This window comes from Haliaeetus albicilla, chromosome 27 (genome assembly GCF_947461875.1).
Source record: "Haliaeetus albicilla chromosome 27, bHalAlb1.1, whole genome shotgun sequence".
Classification (NCBI taxonomy): domain Eukaryota; kingdom Metazoa; phylum Chordata; class Aves; order Accipitriformes; family Accipitridae; genus Haliaeetus; species Haliaeetus albicilla.
The window spans coordinates 1,762,558-1,776,078 of NC_091509.1; the positions used below are offsets into that span (position 1 = coordinate 1,762,558).

A 13,521-nucleotide genomic window follows, 5' to 3' on the forward strand; every position below is an offset into this window, starting at 1 on the left:
CGTTTTGGCAGGGTGTTGTGGGAGGGTGGTGCTTCACCCTGCTGTCCTTGTGCAGTGGTGGGCATCTATAGCAGCTTTCCACTGCTGTTGATGTTGCCATGATGGTTCCTTGATCCTCCTTGGGCAGGATTTGTAAGGGGATGTAGGGAGGTGGGTGTAATCTTTCTGTGCTCGACTCCCTCTACCTGTTCACTTGCACAGTTGGCCTCGGTAGAGATGGTGTGTCCTGTTATGCTTAAGTCATTCAGAGATGTGCACTTACACGCCAAAGCCCACCCAGCTGTGGTTTTCTCTGCTACAAATTCTCCCATGCGGTCGACATTGTGATTGCACTTCTGCTTCAGTATTTGGTGTGGTTGTCTGAAGAAAAAAAATAAATTTGTTGGGACAGGAGTCAGAACTGTCAAGCTCTAATCAAAGAATCTTTACATTCTAATGCACAGCAGTGTTGTTTCCATCTGAGATTGCTTGAAAAGTAAGAAAACATTCAGGGTGAAGTTCAGGCAGCTGGGAAGAGTGTGTCAGACACTGTGCGGCTTTGCAGCCCTCCGTATGTTTTCTGTGCCATTTGTGAGGGAAAGTGAGGATGTGCAAAGGCCTGAGTCATGTTGAGAGCGGGGCTTAGAGGTGGGGCATGTTGTTGGGCTGGAGCAGTACCCGGGTGCTGTGGCAGCAATCCTGTGAGTGGCTGAAGTGTGGTCTGGGCATGCGTCATGGGGAGTGTGACCTTGAGTGGGGAAAAGTCTTGCGTGAGGGAAATGGAGATGCTGGTTAGAACATGGTCTGTGTCACTGGGGAAGAAGTGGAGAATGTCCACTTAGCTGGAGATGCCATTGCCCTGGGTGTGGGATAGAGGATGCCAGTAGAAAACCTCAAGAAGAGGCTCCACAGACAGTGCTACTTGCCCGGGATCTTTTCAGGGCCTCCAGAATTTCTGCATAGCCTTGTGCCTGTTGTTGTCCTCTTGTGTTTCAATACAGTGCAAGGGGTTCCTTTGGTTTTCTTCCCTCCTCTTACCAAAACCTCCCATTGTTTTGTTTTCTCTTCTCGCACATTGGCAATGTGTTGGTAACAGCGGATGAGATGCAGGAGGCGGAATTGTGGCAGCTGTCAGGTTGCAGACATTTGGGCGGTTTGTCATCAGTGTGGGGGATGGCTTTTCCACTCTCTTGAGCTGAGCTTGACATTGACAGAATGTCCTTGGCTTTCAGGTCTCCCTCCTGCTCCCCTTGTGATAGAATTGCATAAGGTTTTGCAGAACATGAGTAATTTTTTTGTGTCCACTTTCCCCAGGAATCTCTCTTAATGTTAATTGCAAATGTCCCTTCAAGCCATTGTTTCTGCTGTCCTGAAAACGTTTTTTATTTTGAAGAAGCAGCCAGTGATTCTACCGCTAAGTTGCTCATACCTGAAGAGGATGAGTTTGAGAGGCAGATGTACTGTTGTTCCTGCTTTGTCGTGGTATCTTGCTGTTGGATCAACCGAATGTTGCCAGGATTGTAATGCCTGTAGGTTTGGAGCAGCAAAGCACCACTGCCTGCTCTCGTTGCTTTCCTGCTGCTTTGAGGCACAGCTTGAGTGGGTGGCAGCAAGCGTATATGAAGGAGGGATCACAGTCCATTTCATGGGGTGGATGTTTTGGGCGTTGAGCAGATGTTGTAAGTAAAAATGCCATGGTGTTACTCTCGTGGCTTTTGTTTGGCTGTGTGCTGAGTGGGTCATGCTATTCCGAGGGGACTAATGCCCCTGGGTACTGAGGTTCTTGCTGTGTTGTTCTGGCAGTGCATGCCTGCCTGAACGGGAAGCAAGAGCTTGCCATTCAGCGTGGCGGTGGAAAATGAGTCTGGAAGAATGGAAGTATATGGAGAGTGCTTGGGAGCTGTGGTTGCCCTGTGCTTTTTCAGCCCTCCTGGAGGGTTGTTGTGCTTGGCTGTGCTGGGTTTGAGATCCTGAACGAGAGATTTGCCTGCATTGTTTGGACTCTGTGGAGCCTTTTTTTGTAATGAGACATCCCTGTATCTGGGGCTTGTGTTTCAGAGAGTGGTGGATTGTGTTCTGATGAGGCAGAGGTGTTCTTTGCCATTTGATTGCCTCACTCTGTGATTTGCTGGGTCCTTGAGATGGCTGGTATGGCGAAGGGTGTGTTCTCCTTCAGGAAGATAAGGGCAGGTGCAGATTCATAGACTGGAGGAAAACAGGAGGGTTGTTTACTGTATGGAAGGTGATAGGGATAAGGAATGAGAGCTCTTGCCAAAGGGCACGTCCGTGCTTCATGGTGAGTGTGGTGTAGACATTTTAAAAACTTCTTGGTAACGTAGAAACAAAACAGAAGATACAAGGATGGAAGTAGAAAAGAATGGGAGGCAAGGATAGGGCAGGACAAAAAAAAAAGGGAGATGAGATGGGATGGAAGAGGAAAAGGAAGAAGGACAGGAAGTAATCTATGCAAGTAAGAAGCAGGCAAGCAAGAAAGAAAACAAAACGAGAAAGAATGAAAGAAAGAATAAACAAGAAAGAAGGAAGAGACAATAGCAGAGATTACCAGCATGCACCAATGTTGTATCGACACGATGAATGGAGTGGAGGACCTCAGCACCTTGGGTACTCAGGGTCCTGTGTCAGGCTTGGTGAAAAGTGGTGAGGAAGAGGAAGGAGAGGCCTTGCCTGAAGGGGTGTCCATGCTTCATTGTGAGTGTGTTGTAGCCATTTAGAAATTATTTTGGTGGAGGAGAAAAAGAAAGGAAGATACAATGGCTCGGCTGTTTGTGTATAAACAGAAAGGATTAGGAGGCAAAGATGAGGCAGGGCAGGGGAAAAAAGGGAAGAGCTAGGGATAGAGCTAAGGAAAGGCAGAAGGAAGAAGAATGAGGAGAAGAAAGGGTAACATAAAAAAGGGAGAAAAGGAAACAGAAAATGGCAGAAGGGAAGGAAGAAGACAAGGAAGCAATTGGTGGAAGTAAAAAGAAAGCAAAGAGGAAGAAAGGAAGGAAAGAAGAGACAATAGAGGAGATGACGAGCACGACGTCACCTGTAGACGCTGAAGAGAGTTGGTCCGTAAGAGCCTCCGCCTTGGTTAGAGTACCGCGCTGCGGCGCTGCAGGCCCGTAATTAGCGCTGCTGGCTCCGTCTTTGACGGTCTCCGCCGCGGCGCCGGAGGCGACTGGCGAGCTGCCAGCGGGGGTAAAGAAGAGCGAAGGATGGAAGGAGAAGGGAAAGGGGAGTAAAGACTTGGGCACGTCAGGGCAAGAACGAAAAGGAGAAGGAAGAGCAGAAAGAGGACATCGAAGGTGGAAAGAGAAGAAAGCAGAAAGGAGTTGGAAAGAGAAGACGGAAGAGAAAGAATAAAAGAGAAGGAAAATGTCAGGAAAGGAAGGAAGAAGGCGGTAAACGCATAAGAAGAGATAACTGAAGGAGGAAGGAAGAAAGGACGAAGGCAAGAGCAAAGACGCGAGGAGGAGGGGAAAAAGAAAGGAAGGGGGCAAAGCAGGAGGAGCACGGAAGGAAGCGAGGCGAGAGGCGGCGGGCTGGCGATGGTGGGGAGCGTGCGAGGCGTCGGAGCAGCACACGGTGTCGCTGCAGGCTCAGAAACGGGGTCGGAGCGGTGAGGCGGCTCCGCCCCGGTGCGGCGGAGAGCCCGGCCGTGAGCGCGGGGGGGCGGGGCGGGGCGGGCAGGAGAGCCGGTGCGTCCGGGCGGCGGCGGGGAGCCGTGCGGGGCCCGTGCGGGCGGCGGCGGCGGCGATGGGCGTGTGCTGGGGGCCCGTGGTGCGGGTGCTGGTGCTGCAGGCGGCCTGGGCGCTGGGCGGCGGGCAGGTGCGCTACTCGGTGCCGGAGGAAGCCAAGGCCGGGACGGTGGTGGGCCGGCTGGCGCAGGACCTGGGCCTGGAGGCGGGCGAGCCGGAGGCGCGTCGGCTGCGTCTGGTGGCGCAGGGCCGGCGGGCGAGCGTGGAGGTGAGCGGGGCGAGCGGGGCGCTGGTGGTGAGCTCGCGGCTGGACCGGGAGGAGCTGTGCGGGAAGAGCGCGCCGTGCGCCCTGCGGCTGGAGGTGCTGGTGGAGCGGCCGCTGCGCGTCTTCCACGTGGAGCTGGAGGTGACCGACATCAACGACAACGCCCCGCTCTTCCCTGTGAACGAAGAAGCCTTTACAATCGCGGAAATGTCGCTGCCGGGTTCTCGGTTGCCGCTGGAGCGCGCATCGGATGCAGATGTCGGAGCCAACGCGCAGCTCTCCTATACCCTCAGCCCCAGCGAGCACTTCAGACTTGATCGTCAAGGGAATAATGACCAGAGCGCGTCTTTGGCTCTTGTTTTAACAAAATCTCTGGACCGCGAGACGATGCCTGAGCACCGTTTGGTGTTGTCGGCGAGTGACGGGGGCCGTCCGTCGCTGACGGGCACGATGGAGCTGGTGATCTCTGTGCTGGACGCCAACGACAACGCGCCCCAGTTCAACCAGTCGGTGTATAAAGTAAAAGCCTTAGAGGGTTCAGAGCTCGGGACTCTGTTAATCTCGCTCAGTGCCACGGATTTAGACGAAGGGATCAATAGTGATGTTATATATTTATTTAGTAAGCGTCTCGCTGCTGAAGTAAAAGAAATGTTCACTATCGACGAAAACAAAGGAGAAATCAGACTTCAAGGGAAATTAGACTACGAAGAAATGGATAGTTACGAGATTACAATAGAAGCAAGAGACAAAGGCTCGCCCCCGCTGTCGGGTCACTGCACGGTGTTGGTGGAGGTGCTGGACGTGAACGACAACGCGCCGGAGGTGTGGGTGACGTCGCTGTCGGTGCCGGTGCCGGAGGACGCGGCGGTGGGGACGGTGGTGGCGCTGCTGAGCGTGTCGGACCGGGACTCGGGGGCGAACGGTCGGGTGCGCTGCGCGGTGTGGCCGGCGGCGCCGTTCGGGCTGGTGGCGACGTTCGCGGGCTCGTACTCGCTGGTGCTGCGGGAGGCGCTGGACCGGGAGCGGGTGTCGGAGTACGAGGTGGAGGTGCGGGCGGAGGACGGCGGGGCGCCGGCGCTGCGCGCCAGCCGCGGGGTGCGGGTGCCGGTGTCGGACGTGAACGACAACGCGCCGGCGTTCGCGCAGGCCGTGTACACGGTGCTGGCGCGGGAGAACAACGCGGCGGGCGCGGAGCTGGCGCGGCTGTGGGCGCGGGACCCGGACGAGGCGGGCAACGGGCGCGTGAGCTACTCGGTGGCGGAGGGCGTCGGCGGGGGCGCGGTGGCGGGCGGGGGGTGGCGGGCGGCGTCGAGCTACGTGTCGGTGGACGCGGAGAGCGGGCGGCTGTGGGCGCTGCAGCCGTTGGACTACGAGGAGGTGCAGGTGCTGCAGTTCGAGGTGCGGGCGGTGGACGCGGGGGAGCCGCCGCTGTGCGGCAACGCCACGGTGCAGCTCTTCGTGGTGGACGAGAACGACAACGCGCCGGCGCTGCTCCCGCCTGCTCCTGCCGGGGGCGGGCCGGGTGGCGGGGCGGCGGGCTCGTCGGGGCCGGGCTCGGGCTCGGGCTCGGGGGCGCTGTGGGCGTGGGCGGCGTGGGGGGCGCCGGCGGGGCAGGTGGTGGCGAAGATCCGCGCGGTGGACGCGGACTCGGGCTACAACGCGTGGCTGCGCTACGAGCTGTGGGAGCCGCGGGGGAAGGGCCCGTTCCGCGTGGGGCTGTACAGCGGCGAGGTGAGCACGGCGCGGGCGCTGGAGGAGGCGGACGGCCCGCGGCAGAGGCTGGTGATCGTGGTGCGGGACCACGGCGAGCCGGCGCGCTCGGCCACGGCCACGCTGAGCGTGTCGCTGGTGGAGGGCGCCGAGGCGGCGCTGGCGGCCGCGGGCTCGTCCTCGTCGGGGGCGGGGCCGCGGCCGGCGGCGGGCGCGGAGGGCGGCGCGGCGGCGGCGGCGGCGACGAACGTGTGGCTGGTGGTGGCCATCTGCGCGGTGTCGAGCCTGTTCCTGCTGGCGGTGGTGCTGTACGGGGCGTCGCGGTGGGCGCCGCGGGCGGCCGTGCTGTCGGGGCCCGGGCCGGCGACGCTGGTGTGCGCCAGCGAAGTGGGGAGCTGGTCGTACTCGCAGCGCCAGAGCCGGAGCCTGTGCGTGGCGGAGGGCGCGGGCAAGAGCGACCTGATGGTTTTCAGCCCCAACTTCCCGCCGCCGCCCGGCCCCGCGGCGAAGGAGACGCAGCCGGAGGCGCCCGCTCTCGTGGACACGGTCAGTGCCCCCCCCTTTGTCACCTCTCGCCCCTTCCCCCTTCCTGTGTCCCTTGTCGCCCGGGCCCCGGGCAGGCGCTGGTGGGAGCCGGGCTCAGCCGCCGGGGCCCGCGGGTGGTGGGGGCCTGGCGGATGCTTTCTCTCTGAATGCTGACTGCAGCGTCCCTCGTGTCTTCATTTTCTGGAAACTGTTAACACCACTGCAGTTTTCTTATGTCACTTTCTGTTCTTCCTGGGGACTGGAATTGCTCTGAGTTTTTCTGCAGCCGTTTTCTATAGCATCACGACATCAATGCTAATATTTTCACGTGGTCGTTTACTTCTTTATTTCAGTCTGAGGTGTAATAGGGTAGGCTGCTCTTTTCTGTAGTACCTCGTATGTTTTTGTAGAGAAGGCTGATGTGTATTGGGAGAACAGTATAAGTTTTGATTGAAAGGTCATGTAGGAATATCAATTCCAGACCGCTCTTGAAAGGTGTGCGTTCTGAAGCTGGATGAGTTTTCACGCAATGTTGTCTAATCTAGTTTTTTATGTTTTTGCTCCTTATCATTCTTCATGGTACTACTGCTTTGAAGACCTCTGTCATATTCCCTTTCAGTCTTTTATTTTTTAACACGAGGAAATGTTCCTGAAATAGAAGCTGCTCTAAACCATTGGTTATCCTGCTGGCTGCCTCTGAAACCCTTCATAGTCTCCTCTCTTCTTCTTGCCCTTGTAGGAAGGGGAGGACCTCCATAAAATATTCAAAATGTTGGTGAACCATGTACTTCCACAAAGTTGGATGAAACGGAGTTTTTTTCCATGGTCTCATAAGACTTACCCTTTTGGTTGGCACTGAGAATGGAGCTGATATATGTATGTGTCTGTCTTCCCTGCATGAAAGATGTCATTTCAGAGCCTTAAATGTTTGGTTCCAAGTCAGTCACAGTCTCTGCTGAAGCCACATTTTTTTCCCCCATGTCCTCAGCTTTGTGGTGTCCTGCATGGAAAAGCTTTTTGGTATTTTCCCACCTAGGTCTTCAGGGTCATCAAATCTTTCTGCGTTTCTCAGCAGACATGTATTTTAACTCTGCTCCATTGGGTAATATCTCCTGTAACCTTTGTTACATCACTCTCCATGACTTTTTGAGATCCCCTGATGTGCACAGTTCCTGGCAAAGATCTCTCCCCGACTGCAGTGTTGAACTTACTGTCTTGCTCAAATGACTAGGTTTGGTTATCCTCCCATCTGTGTAGTTAATCACAGCTCCAATCACCTCTTGCAGCCTTATTCCATTTTGTATGGAGTGTCTTCATTTGAGTACATTTTCCTGTCTTGCAGGTAGGGTAGTTGTAATGAACTTTCTGCTTCTGGCTGCTGTGAAGTGCTGGTTTCCAGTCTTTTCTTAATCAGAAGCCTGTCCTCCTTTTTGATTCTCCTCTGAAAGAGATCATGCGAGGTGACCACAGTTGGTACTCCAGGTTCTTCTCTGTTCACCTTGCATGGGCTATATTAGTTGTGAAGTAGTACAGAATTACTATGGACATGGAAAAGATAGTAGAAACATTTCACATTGCCCCTTTCCAAGCATGATGTAAATGTACTTTCTAATACAAAGTACTTAATGGCAGAAGAGCGGGAACCAAGGTAGGTGTGAAAAACATGCAGCTGTAGTGCTATATTAAGCAAGATGTATTGCCAGAGAACTTGGTTTTGGTGGGTGAATATATTTGTAGAAGCACTTCCACTATGGTTCCTGACTCGCTAGTTCAATGTACCCTGCAGTGGTAGGTGTTGTATGTCCTTTCTTTTATTTTTTTCGTTCTTGAGAATATTTTTAAAAATAAACTGTTACTTTGTGTCTCGTTGTGTGTGTGCCTCATGACGATCATGTGAATATGAACTGGGACGACACCTGAAGCTCCTGATTCCCCCATAGGCAGGGTGACTTAGCTTGCCTTTCTCAGGAGATGTGTCAATAATTGTGAGCAAGAGCCATGCTGCTGCCAGTGTTGACTGCCTGATTTCAGAATTTGCGCCACTTGCCATCACTGTGGTTCACTGTCTTGTAGTCTTTTAAGATGAGGTTTTCCTTGAGAGAAGGCCATGAGGCTTCAGGTTTAATTTCTGTTTCCATCTTCATGGAAGGGGATACAGAAATGCTGGCAATACAGCAGGGATTTGAGAGGCTGGACAATATCTGTTTCCTTTTCCAGCTCTGCTTTCCCAAAATCGTGAACAGTGATCCTTGAACTCGTCCCTGACAATGGAGACCTGGGAGTAATTCAAGACAACTGTTACAATAGCAACAGGTGTAATTAAAGATGACCTATCAACAGACCTACCTGGATTTTTTTAGCATTTTTTATCTTCATTTTGTTTTGACCTGCTGTTGCATCATTGATGCTTCTGTGGTAGAACCAGCAGCTCACTACTGTGTGAAATCTCCTGTTTCATGTTGCTGCGTGGCCTGCATGGCGGGGTAGCAGCAAGTGTCAGTAGTTGTGTAGAGAAGGGGCCCTGATGTATTTATATGTTGGTGGATGAGGTGGGAGCATGGGAACATGTTGCAAGATGAACTGTACCCTGCCACAGCAGTGGTGCAACCCTTTTGTGTTGTCTTCAGTTATGTCATGGCTGGATGACTGTACTGAATCCTGCAGCAGCTCATCTCTGTCAGTAATGGGCGCATTGTTTTGCTGTACTGTGAATGCCTATGTGCCAAAAAAGGTACGAAAGAACTTGTCATTCATTGTGCAGCTACAAGTGGGTAATAAAACTTGCAGGAAATACTTTACTGAGACATAACAACTACTAGAGAGCTCAGGTTCCCTGGGCTATTTCACCCTTTTGAGAGGATCTGTGCTCTGTGGGTTATGTTTAGACTGACATAAAGAGTTAGGGAGTCACTGATGGAGTTGAGAGTCTTTTGGAATTTGTATGCATTGCAGATTTCTTAGGTTGGACCTATATTTCAAAAGGCAAAACAATTCTGTTATGGACAGACACGGATATTCTTTGTAATATGATGTCCTTGCTCTATTATTTACTGTATGAAAACCAAGGAGAGGGCATGGGATTGCCCTGCTACTTCACTGTCACAAAGCCATGAAAAAGTAAGCAGGTTCAGCTTGGTTTTAGTGTTGCTGCAATAAGCACAAATAAATTTGATGTGAATCTATGTCTTCTGGAGACCTGAGTTCTTTCCATAGATAGAACATCAAGGATACAGTCTTCTTCTGTAGAAGAAACAGCTGAACTCTCTTTGCAAGTAAAGAAATAAATGAGAAAACCAAGTTATGCCTCCTCAGCAATGTGTAGGGAAGACGAAGTCGAGATCAGAAGTGAGGTAGGCTCTTTTCAGTGATGACCGTCAGAGGTATGATCCCTGGAGAAAAGAGAAGAGAAAAGGAGAAGAGAAGAGCCACACCACCTAGTATCGTTTTTGGCGAGGGGAAATGTTCCGAAGGGAAATCACGGAGCTTGTCACCCAAGCGGGCGGAGCCGCGGCCCGTTCTTCCCGAGCGCAGCGCCGCTGCAGGCGGCGGGAGGCGGCTACTCGCAGAAGGAGCCGCGCTCGGACACCAGGTGCCGCTGTTGGCCGCGAAGGCGCCCTGAGCCCTCTGGAAGGCGGCAGCTCCTCCCCGAGCCGCTGTCACGGCTACCGTCAGCGGGCGAGGCGGCGGCGGGATGCAGGGGGCTGGGCCGGGCGGGGCGGCGGAGTGCGGGAGAGCCCTGAAGGCGGTGCGTCCGGGCGGCGGCGAGGAGCCGTGCGGGGCCCGTGCGGGCGGCGGCGGCGATGGGCGTGTGCTGGGGGCCCGTGGTGCGGGTGCTGGTGCTGCAGGCGGCCTGGGCGCTGGGCGGCGGGCAGGTGCGCTACTCGGTGCCGGAGGAAGCCAAGGCCGGGACGGTGGTGGGCCGGCTGGCGCAGGACCTGGGCCTGGAGGCGGGCGAGCCGGAGGCGCGTCGGCTGCGTCTGGTGGCGCAGGGCCGGCGGGCGAGCGTGGAGGTGAGCGGGGCGAGCGGGGCGCTGGTGGTGAGCTCGCGGCTGGACCGGGAGGAGCTGTGCGGGAAGAGCGCGCCGTGCGCCCTGCGGCTGGAGGTGCTGGTGGAGCGGCCGCTGCGCGTCTTCCACGTGGAGCTGGAGGTGACCGACATCAACGACAACGCCCCGCTCTTCCCCGCCGCCCGGAAAAACCTCAGTTTACCGGAGAACTCCCCCCGCGGTTCTCGGTTGCCGCTGGAGGGCGCGTCGGATGCAGATGTCGGAGCCAACGCGCAGCTCTCCTACACCCTCAGCCCCAGCGAGCACTTCTCTCTGGATTTACAGCGCACTGAAGAATACCGAGAATTCTTGTTTCTGGTGCTCAGGAGATCGCTGGACCGCGAGACGATGCCTGAGCACCGTTTGGTGTTGTCGGCGAGCGACGGGGGCCGTCCGTCGCTGACGGGCACGATGGAGCTGGTGATCTCGGTGCTGGACGTGAATGACAACGTGCCCCAGTTCAACCAGTCGGTGTACAAAGTGCAGCTGCCGGAGAGCGCTGCAGAGGGGACGCTGGTGGCGCGCGTGAACGCCACGGATCCGGACTTGGGAATATATGGCGAGGTGCTTTATGAAATTGATACTTTTGTGCCTCCCTCGGCCTCAGATGTGTTCAGCATCGACAGGAACAGCGGGGAGATCAGACTGACGGGCGCCCTGGACTTTGAGACAGTTACTTTCTACGACCTACACGTTAAGGCGAAAGACAAAGGCTCGCCCCCGCTGTCGGGTCACTGCAAAGTGTTGGTGGAGGTGCTGGACGTGAACGACAACGCGCCGGAGGTGTGGGTGACGTCGCTGTCGGTGCCGGTGCCGGAGGACGCGGCGGTGGGGACGGTGGTGGCGCTGCTGAGCGTGTCGGACCGGGACTCGGGGGCGAACGGTCGGGTGCGCTGCGCGGTGTGGCCGGCGGCGCCGTTCGGGCTGGTGGCGACGTTCGCGGGCTCGTACTCGCTGGTGCTGCGGGAGGCGCTGGACCGGGAGCGGGTGTCGGAGTACGAGGTGGAGGTGCGGGCGGAGGACGGCGGGGCGCCGGCGCTGCGCGCCAGCCGCGGGGTGCGGGTGCCGGTGTCGGACGTGAACGACAACGCGCCGGCGTTCGCGCAGGCCGTGTACACGGTGCTGGCGCGGGAGAACAACGCGGCGGGCGCGGAGCTGGCGCGGCTGTGGGCGCGGGACCCGGACGAGGCGGGCAACGGGCGCGTGAGCTACTCGGTGGCGGAGGGCGTCGGCGGGGGCGCGGTGGCGGGCGGGGGGTGGCGGGCGGCGTCGAGCTACGTGTCGGTGGACGCGGAGAGCGGGCGGCTGTGGGCGCTGCAGCCGTTGGACTACGAGGAGGTGCAGGTGCTGCAGTTCGAGGTGCGGGCGGTGGACGCGGGGGAGCCGCCGCTGTGCGGCAACGCCACGGTGCAGCTCTTCGTGGTGGACGAGAACGACAACGCGCCGGCGCTGCTCCCGCCTGCTCCTGCCGGGGGCGGGCCGGGTGGCGGGGCGGCGGGCTCGTCGGGGCCGGGCTCGGGCTCGGGCTCGGGGGCGCTGTGGGCGTGGGCGGCGTGGGGGGCGCCGGCGGGGCAGGTGGTGGCGAAGATCCGCGCGGTGGACGCGGACTCGGGCTACAACGCGTGGCTGCGCTACGAGCTGTGGGAGCCGCGGGGGAAGGGCCCGTTCCGCGTGGGGCTGTACAGCGGCGAGGTGAGCACGGCGCGGGCGCTGGAGGAGGCGGACGGCCCGCGGCAGAGGCTGGTGATCGTGGTGCGGGACCACGGCGAGCCGGCGCGCTCGGCCACGGCCACGCTGAGCGTGTCGCTGGTGGAGGGCGCCGAGGCGGCGCTGGCGGCCGCGGGCTCGTCCTCGTCGGGGGCGGGGCCGCGGCCGGCGGCGGGCGCGGAGAGCGGCGCGGCGGCGGCGGCGGCGGCGGCGGCGGCGACGAACGTGTGGCTGGTGGTGGCCATCTGCGCGGTGTCGAGCCTGTTCCTGCTGGCGGTGGTGCTGTACGGGGCGTCGCGGTGGGCGCCGCGGGCGGCCGTGCTGTCGGGGCCCGGGCCGGCGACGCTGGTGTGCGCCAGCGAAGTGGGGAGCTGGTCGTACTCGCAGCGCCAGAGCCGGAGCCTGTGCGTGGCGGAGGGCGCGGGCAAGAGCGACCTGATGGTTTTCAGCCCCAACTTCCCGCCGCCGCCCGGCCCCACGACAGAAAACGGTTCTGCTGGGAAGGGTCTGTCTGTCTCCCCACTTGCTTCAGGCGCGGTAAGTTTATTCGCAACTGTATTTTTTTCCTCTCTTGGGTAGTTCTATTTACCTGTTACTTTTCATGGACCATCTAATATATTAAAATACCTTTTCTATGGTAATAATTTTGCCATGCGAGTCGTAGCCTTGTATTGCTGTTGGGTGTAGCCATAGTCATCCGTGTTAGACATGTGTGATCGCCTTTTCAAATGTCATTGTTTGACTACCGGAACCCTTCGCAATATTTCTAGGTCTTCTCCCCCCGCCCTTTTTTTTTCTTGCCTAGAACGTTATGGTTAAACGAATTCTTAGCGTTGTAAGATTACTCCCCCCATCTACTACTTGGCGTCAAATGGCGGTGGTAGGTGTTAGCAGATGTTTTATTTCCCTTTTTTTTAGTGCCTTTCAACTTGTGAAAACACCGGGGAGGTGCCCAGAAGTTTGGTAGCTCCCTCAGGATGATTGTAATTAGGGTACAAGGTATGTTTGAAACCAGGTGTGGTTATGCTTGGTGTGATGAATATTGTCTTCATTTGCGCAAGGCTCGCTCGGGTTTTTATTGATTCTGAAGCTCGCGGGTTGGTGGTTCTTAAGAAGCTGAAATACATGGAATGACAGTTATGGGGTGCAGTGAGAGGAAGAAACGTTGGTGAAGGTCGTGAGTACTGTTCTGTCTCTAGAAGTCTGGTGATAACGTGGGGGAAAGTGGAGTGAGATACAGGATGCTTCATGAAGAAGTGGAGAACTGTTTGAGGGAGGGCGTGCTCCCCGGCCTCCCTGCACCTCTCTCCACGACCTGATCCCGCTCTCTTTGTAGTGTTGTGGCTTCCATTCTACCTCATTCAACCCAGAAGTGTGCTGTGGAAAGTTGAGTCGAAAGTTGGTCAGAGTCGAGAGAGGGAGGAAGACTGGTTAAGGCAAAAGTAGAAGGGAGAGCTTGTCTATGCAGTATTGAATAGTCTAGAGATTGGTGGGTTAAAAACTTTTGGTTCTCCTAGCAGTAGAGCAGAAGAAACAGGGAAACACAGATTCAGCTAGAAAGAAGGTTTCGATGCTGGTTTCCACATCG

The 13,521-nt window shown here is 56.7% G+C and overlaps 1 protein-coding gene across 5 annotated transcripts in view; it reads left to right on the plus strand.

Annotated features, from left to right (window-relative positions):
• The first annotated feature begins 2,917 nt into the window (after positions 1-2,917).
• LOC104323683 (protocadherin alpha-C2-like) overlaps positions 2,918-13,521 on the plus strand; it is a 107,074-nt gene continuing 96,470 nt past the window's right edge. The window contains exon 1 of one of the 5 annotated variants that reach the window (XR_011322472.1): positions 2,918-6,201. Coding sequence is in view for 4 of the 5 variants with exons in the window: in XM_069772870.1 (XP_069628971.1) it covers positions 3,739-6,201 (2,463 nt within the window). In the remaining variant the exon portion in view is untranslated. The remainder of the gene's footprint in view (positions 6,202-13,521) is intronic. The other 4 variants (XM_069772870.1, XM_069772868.1, XM_069772867.1 and 1 more) reach the window with 4 other exon arrangements.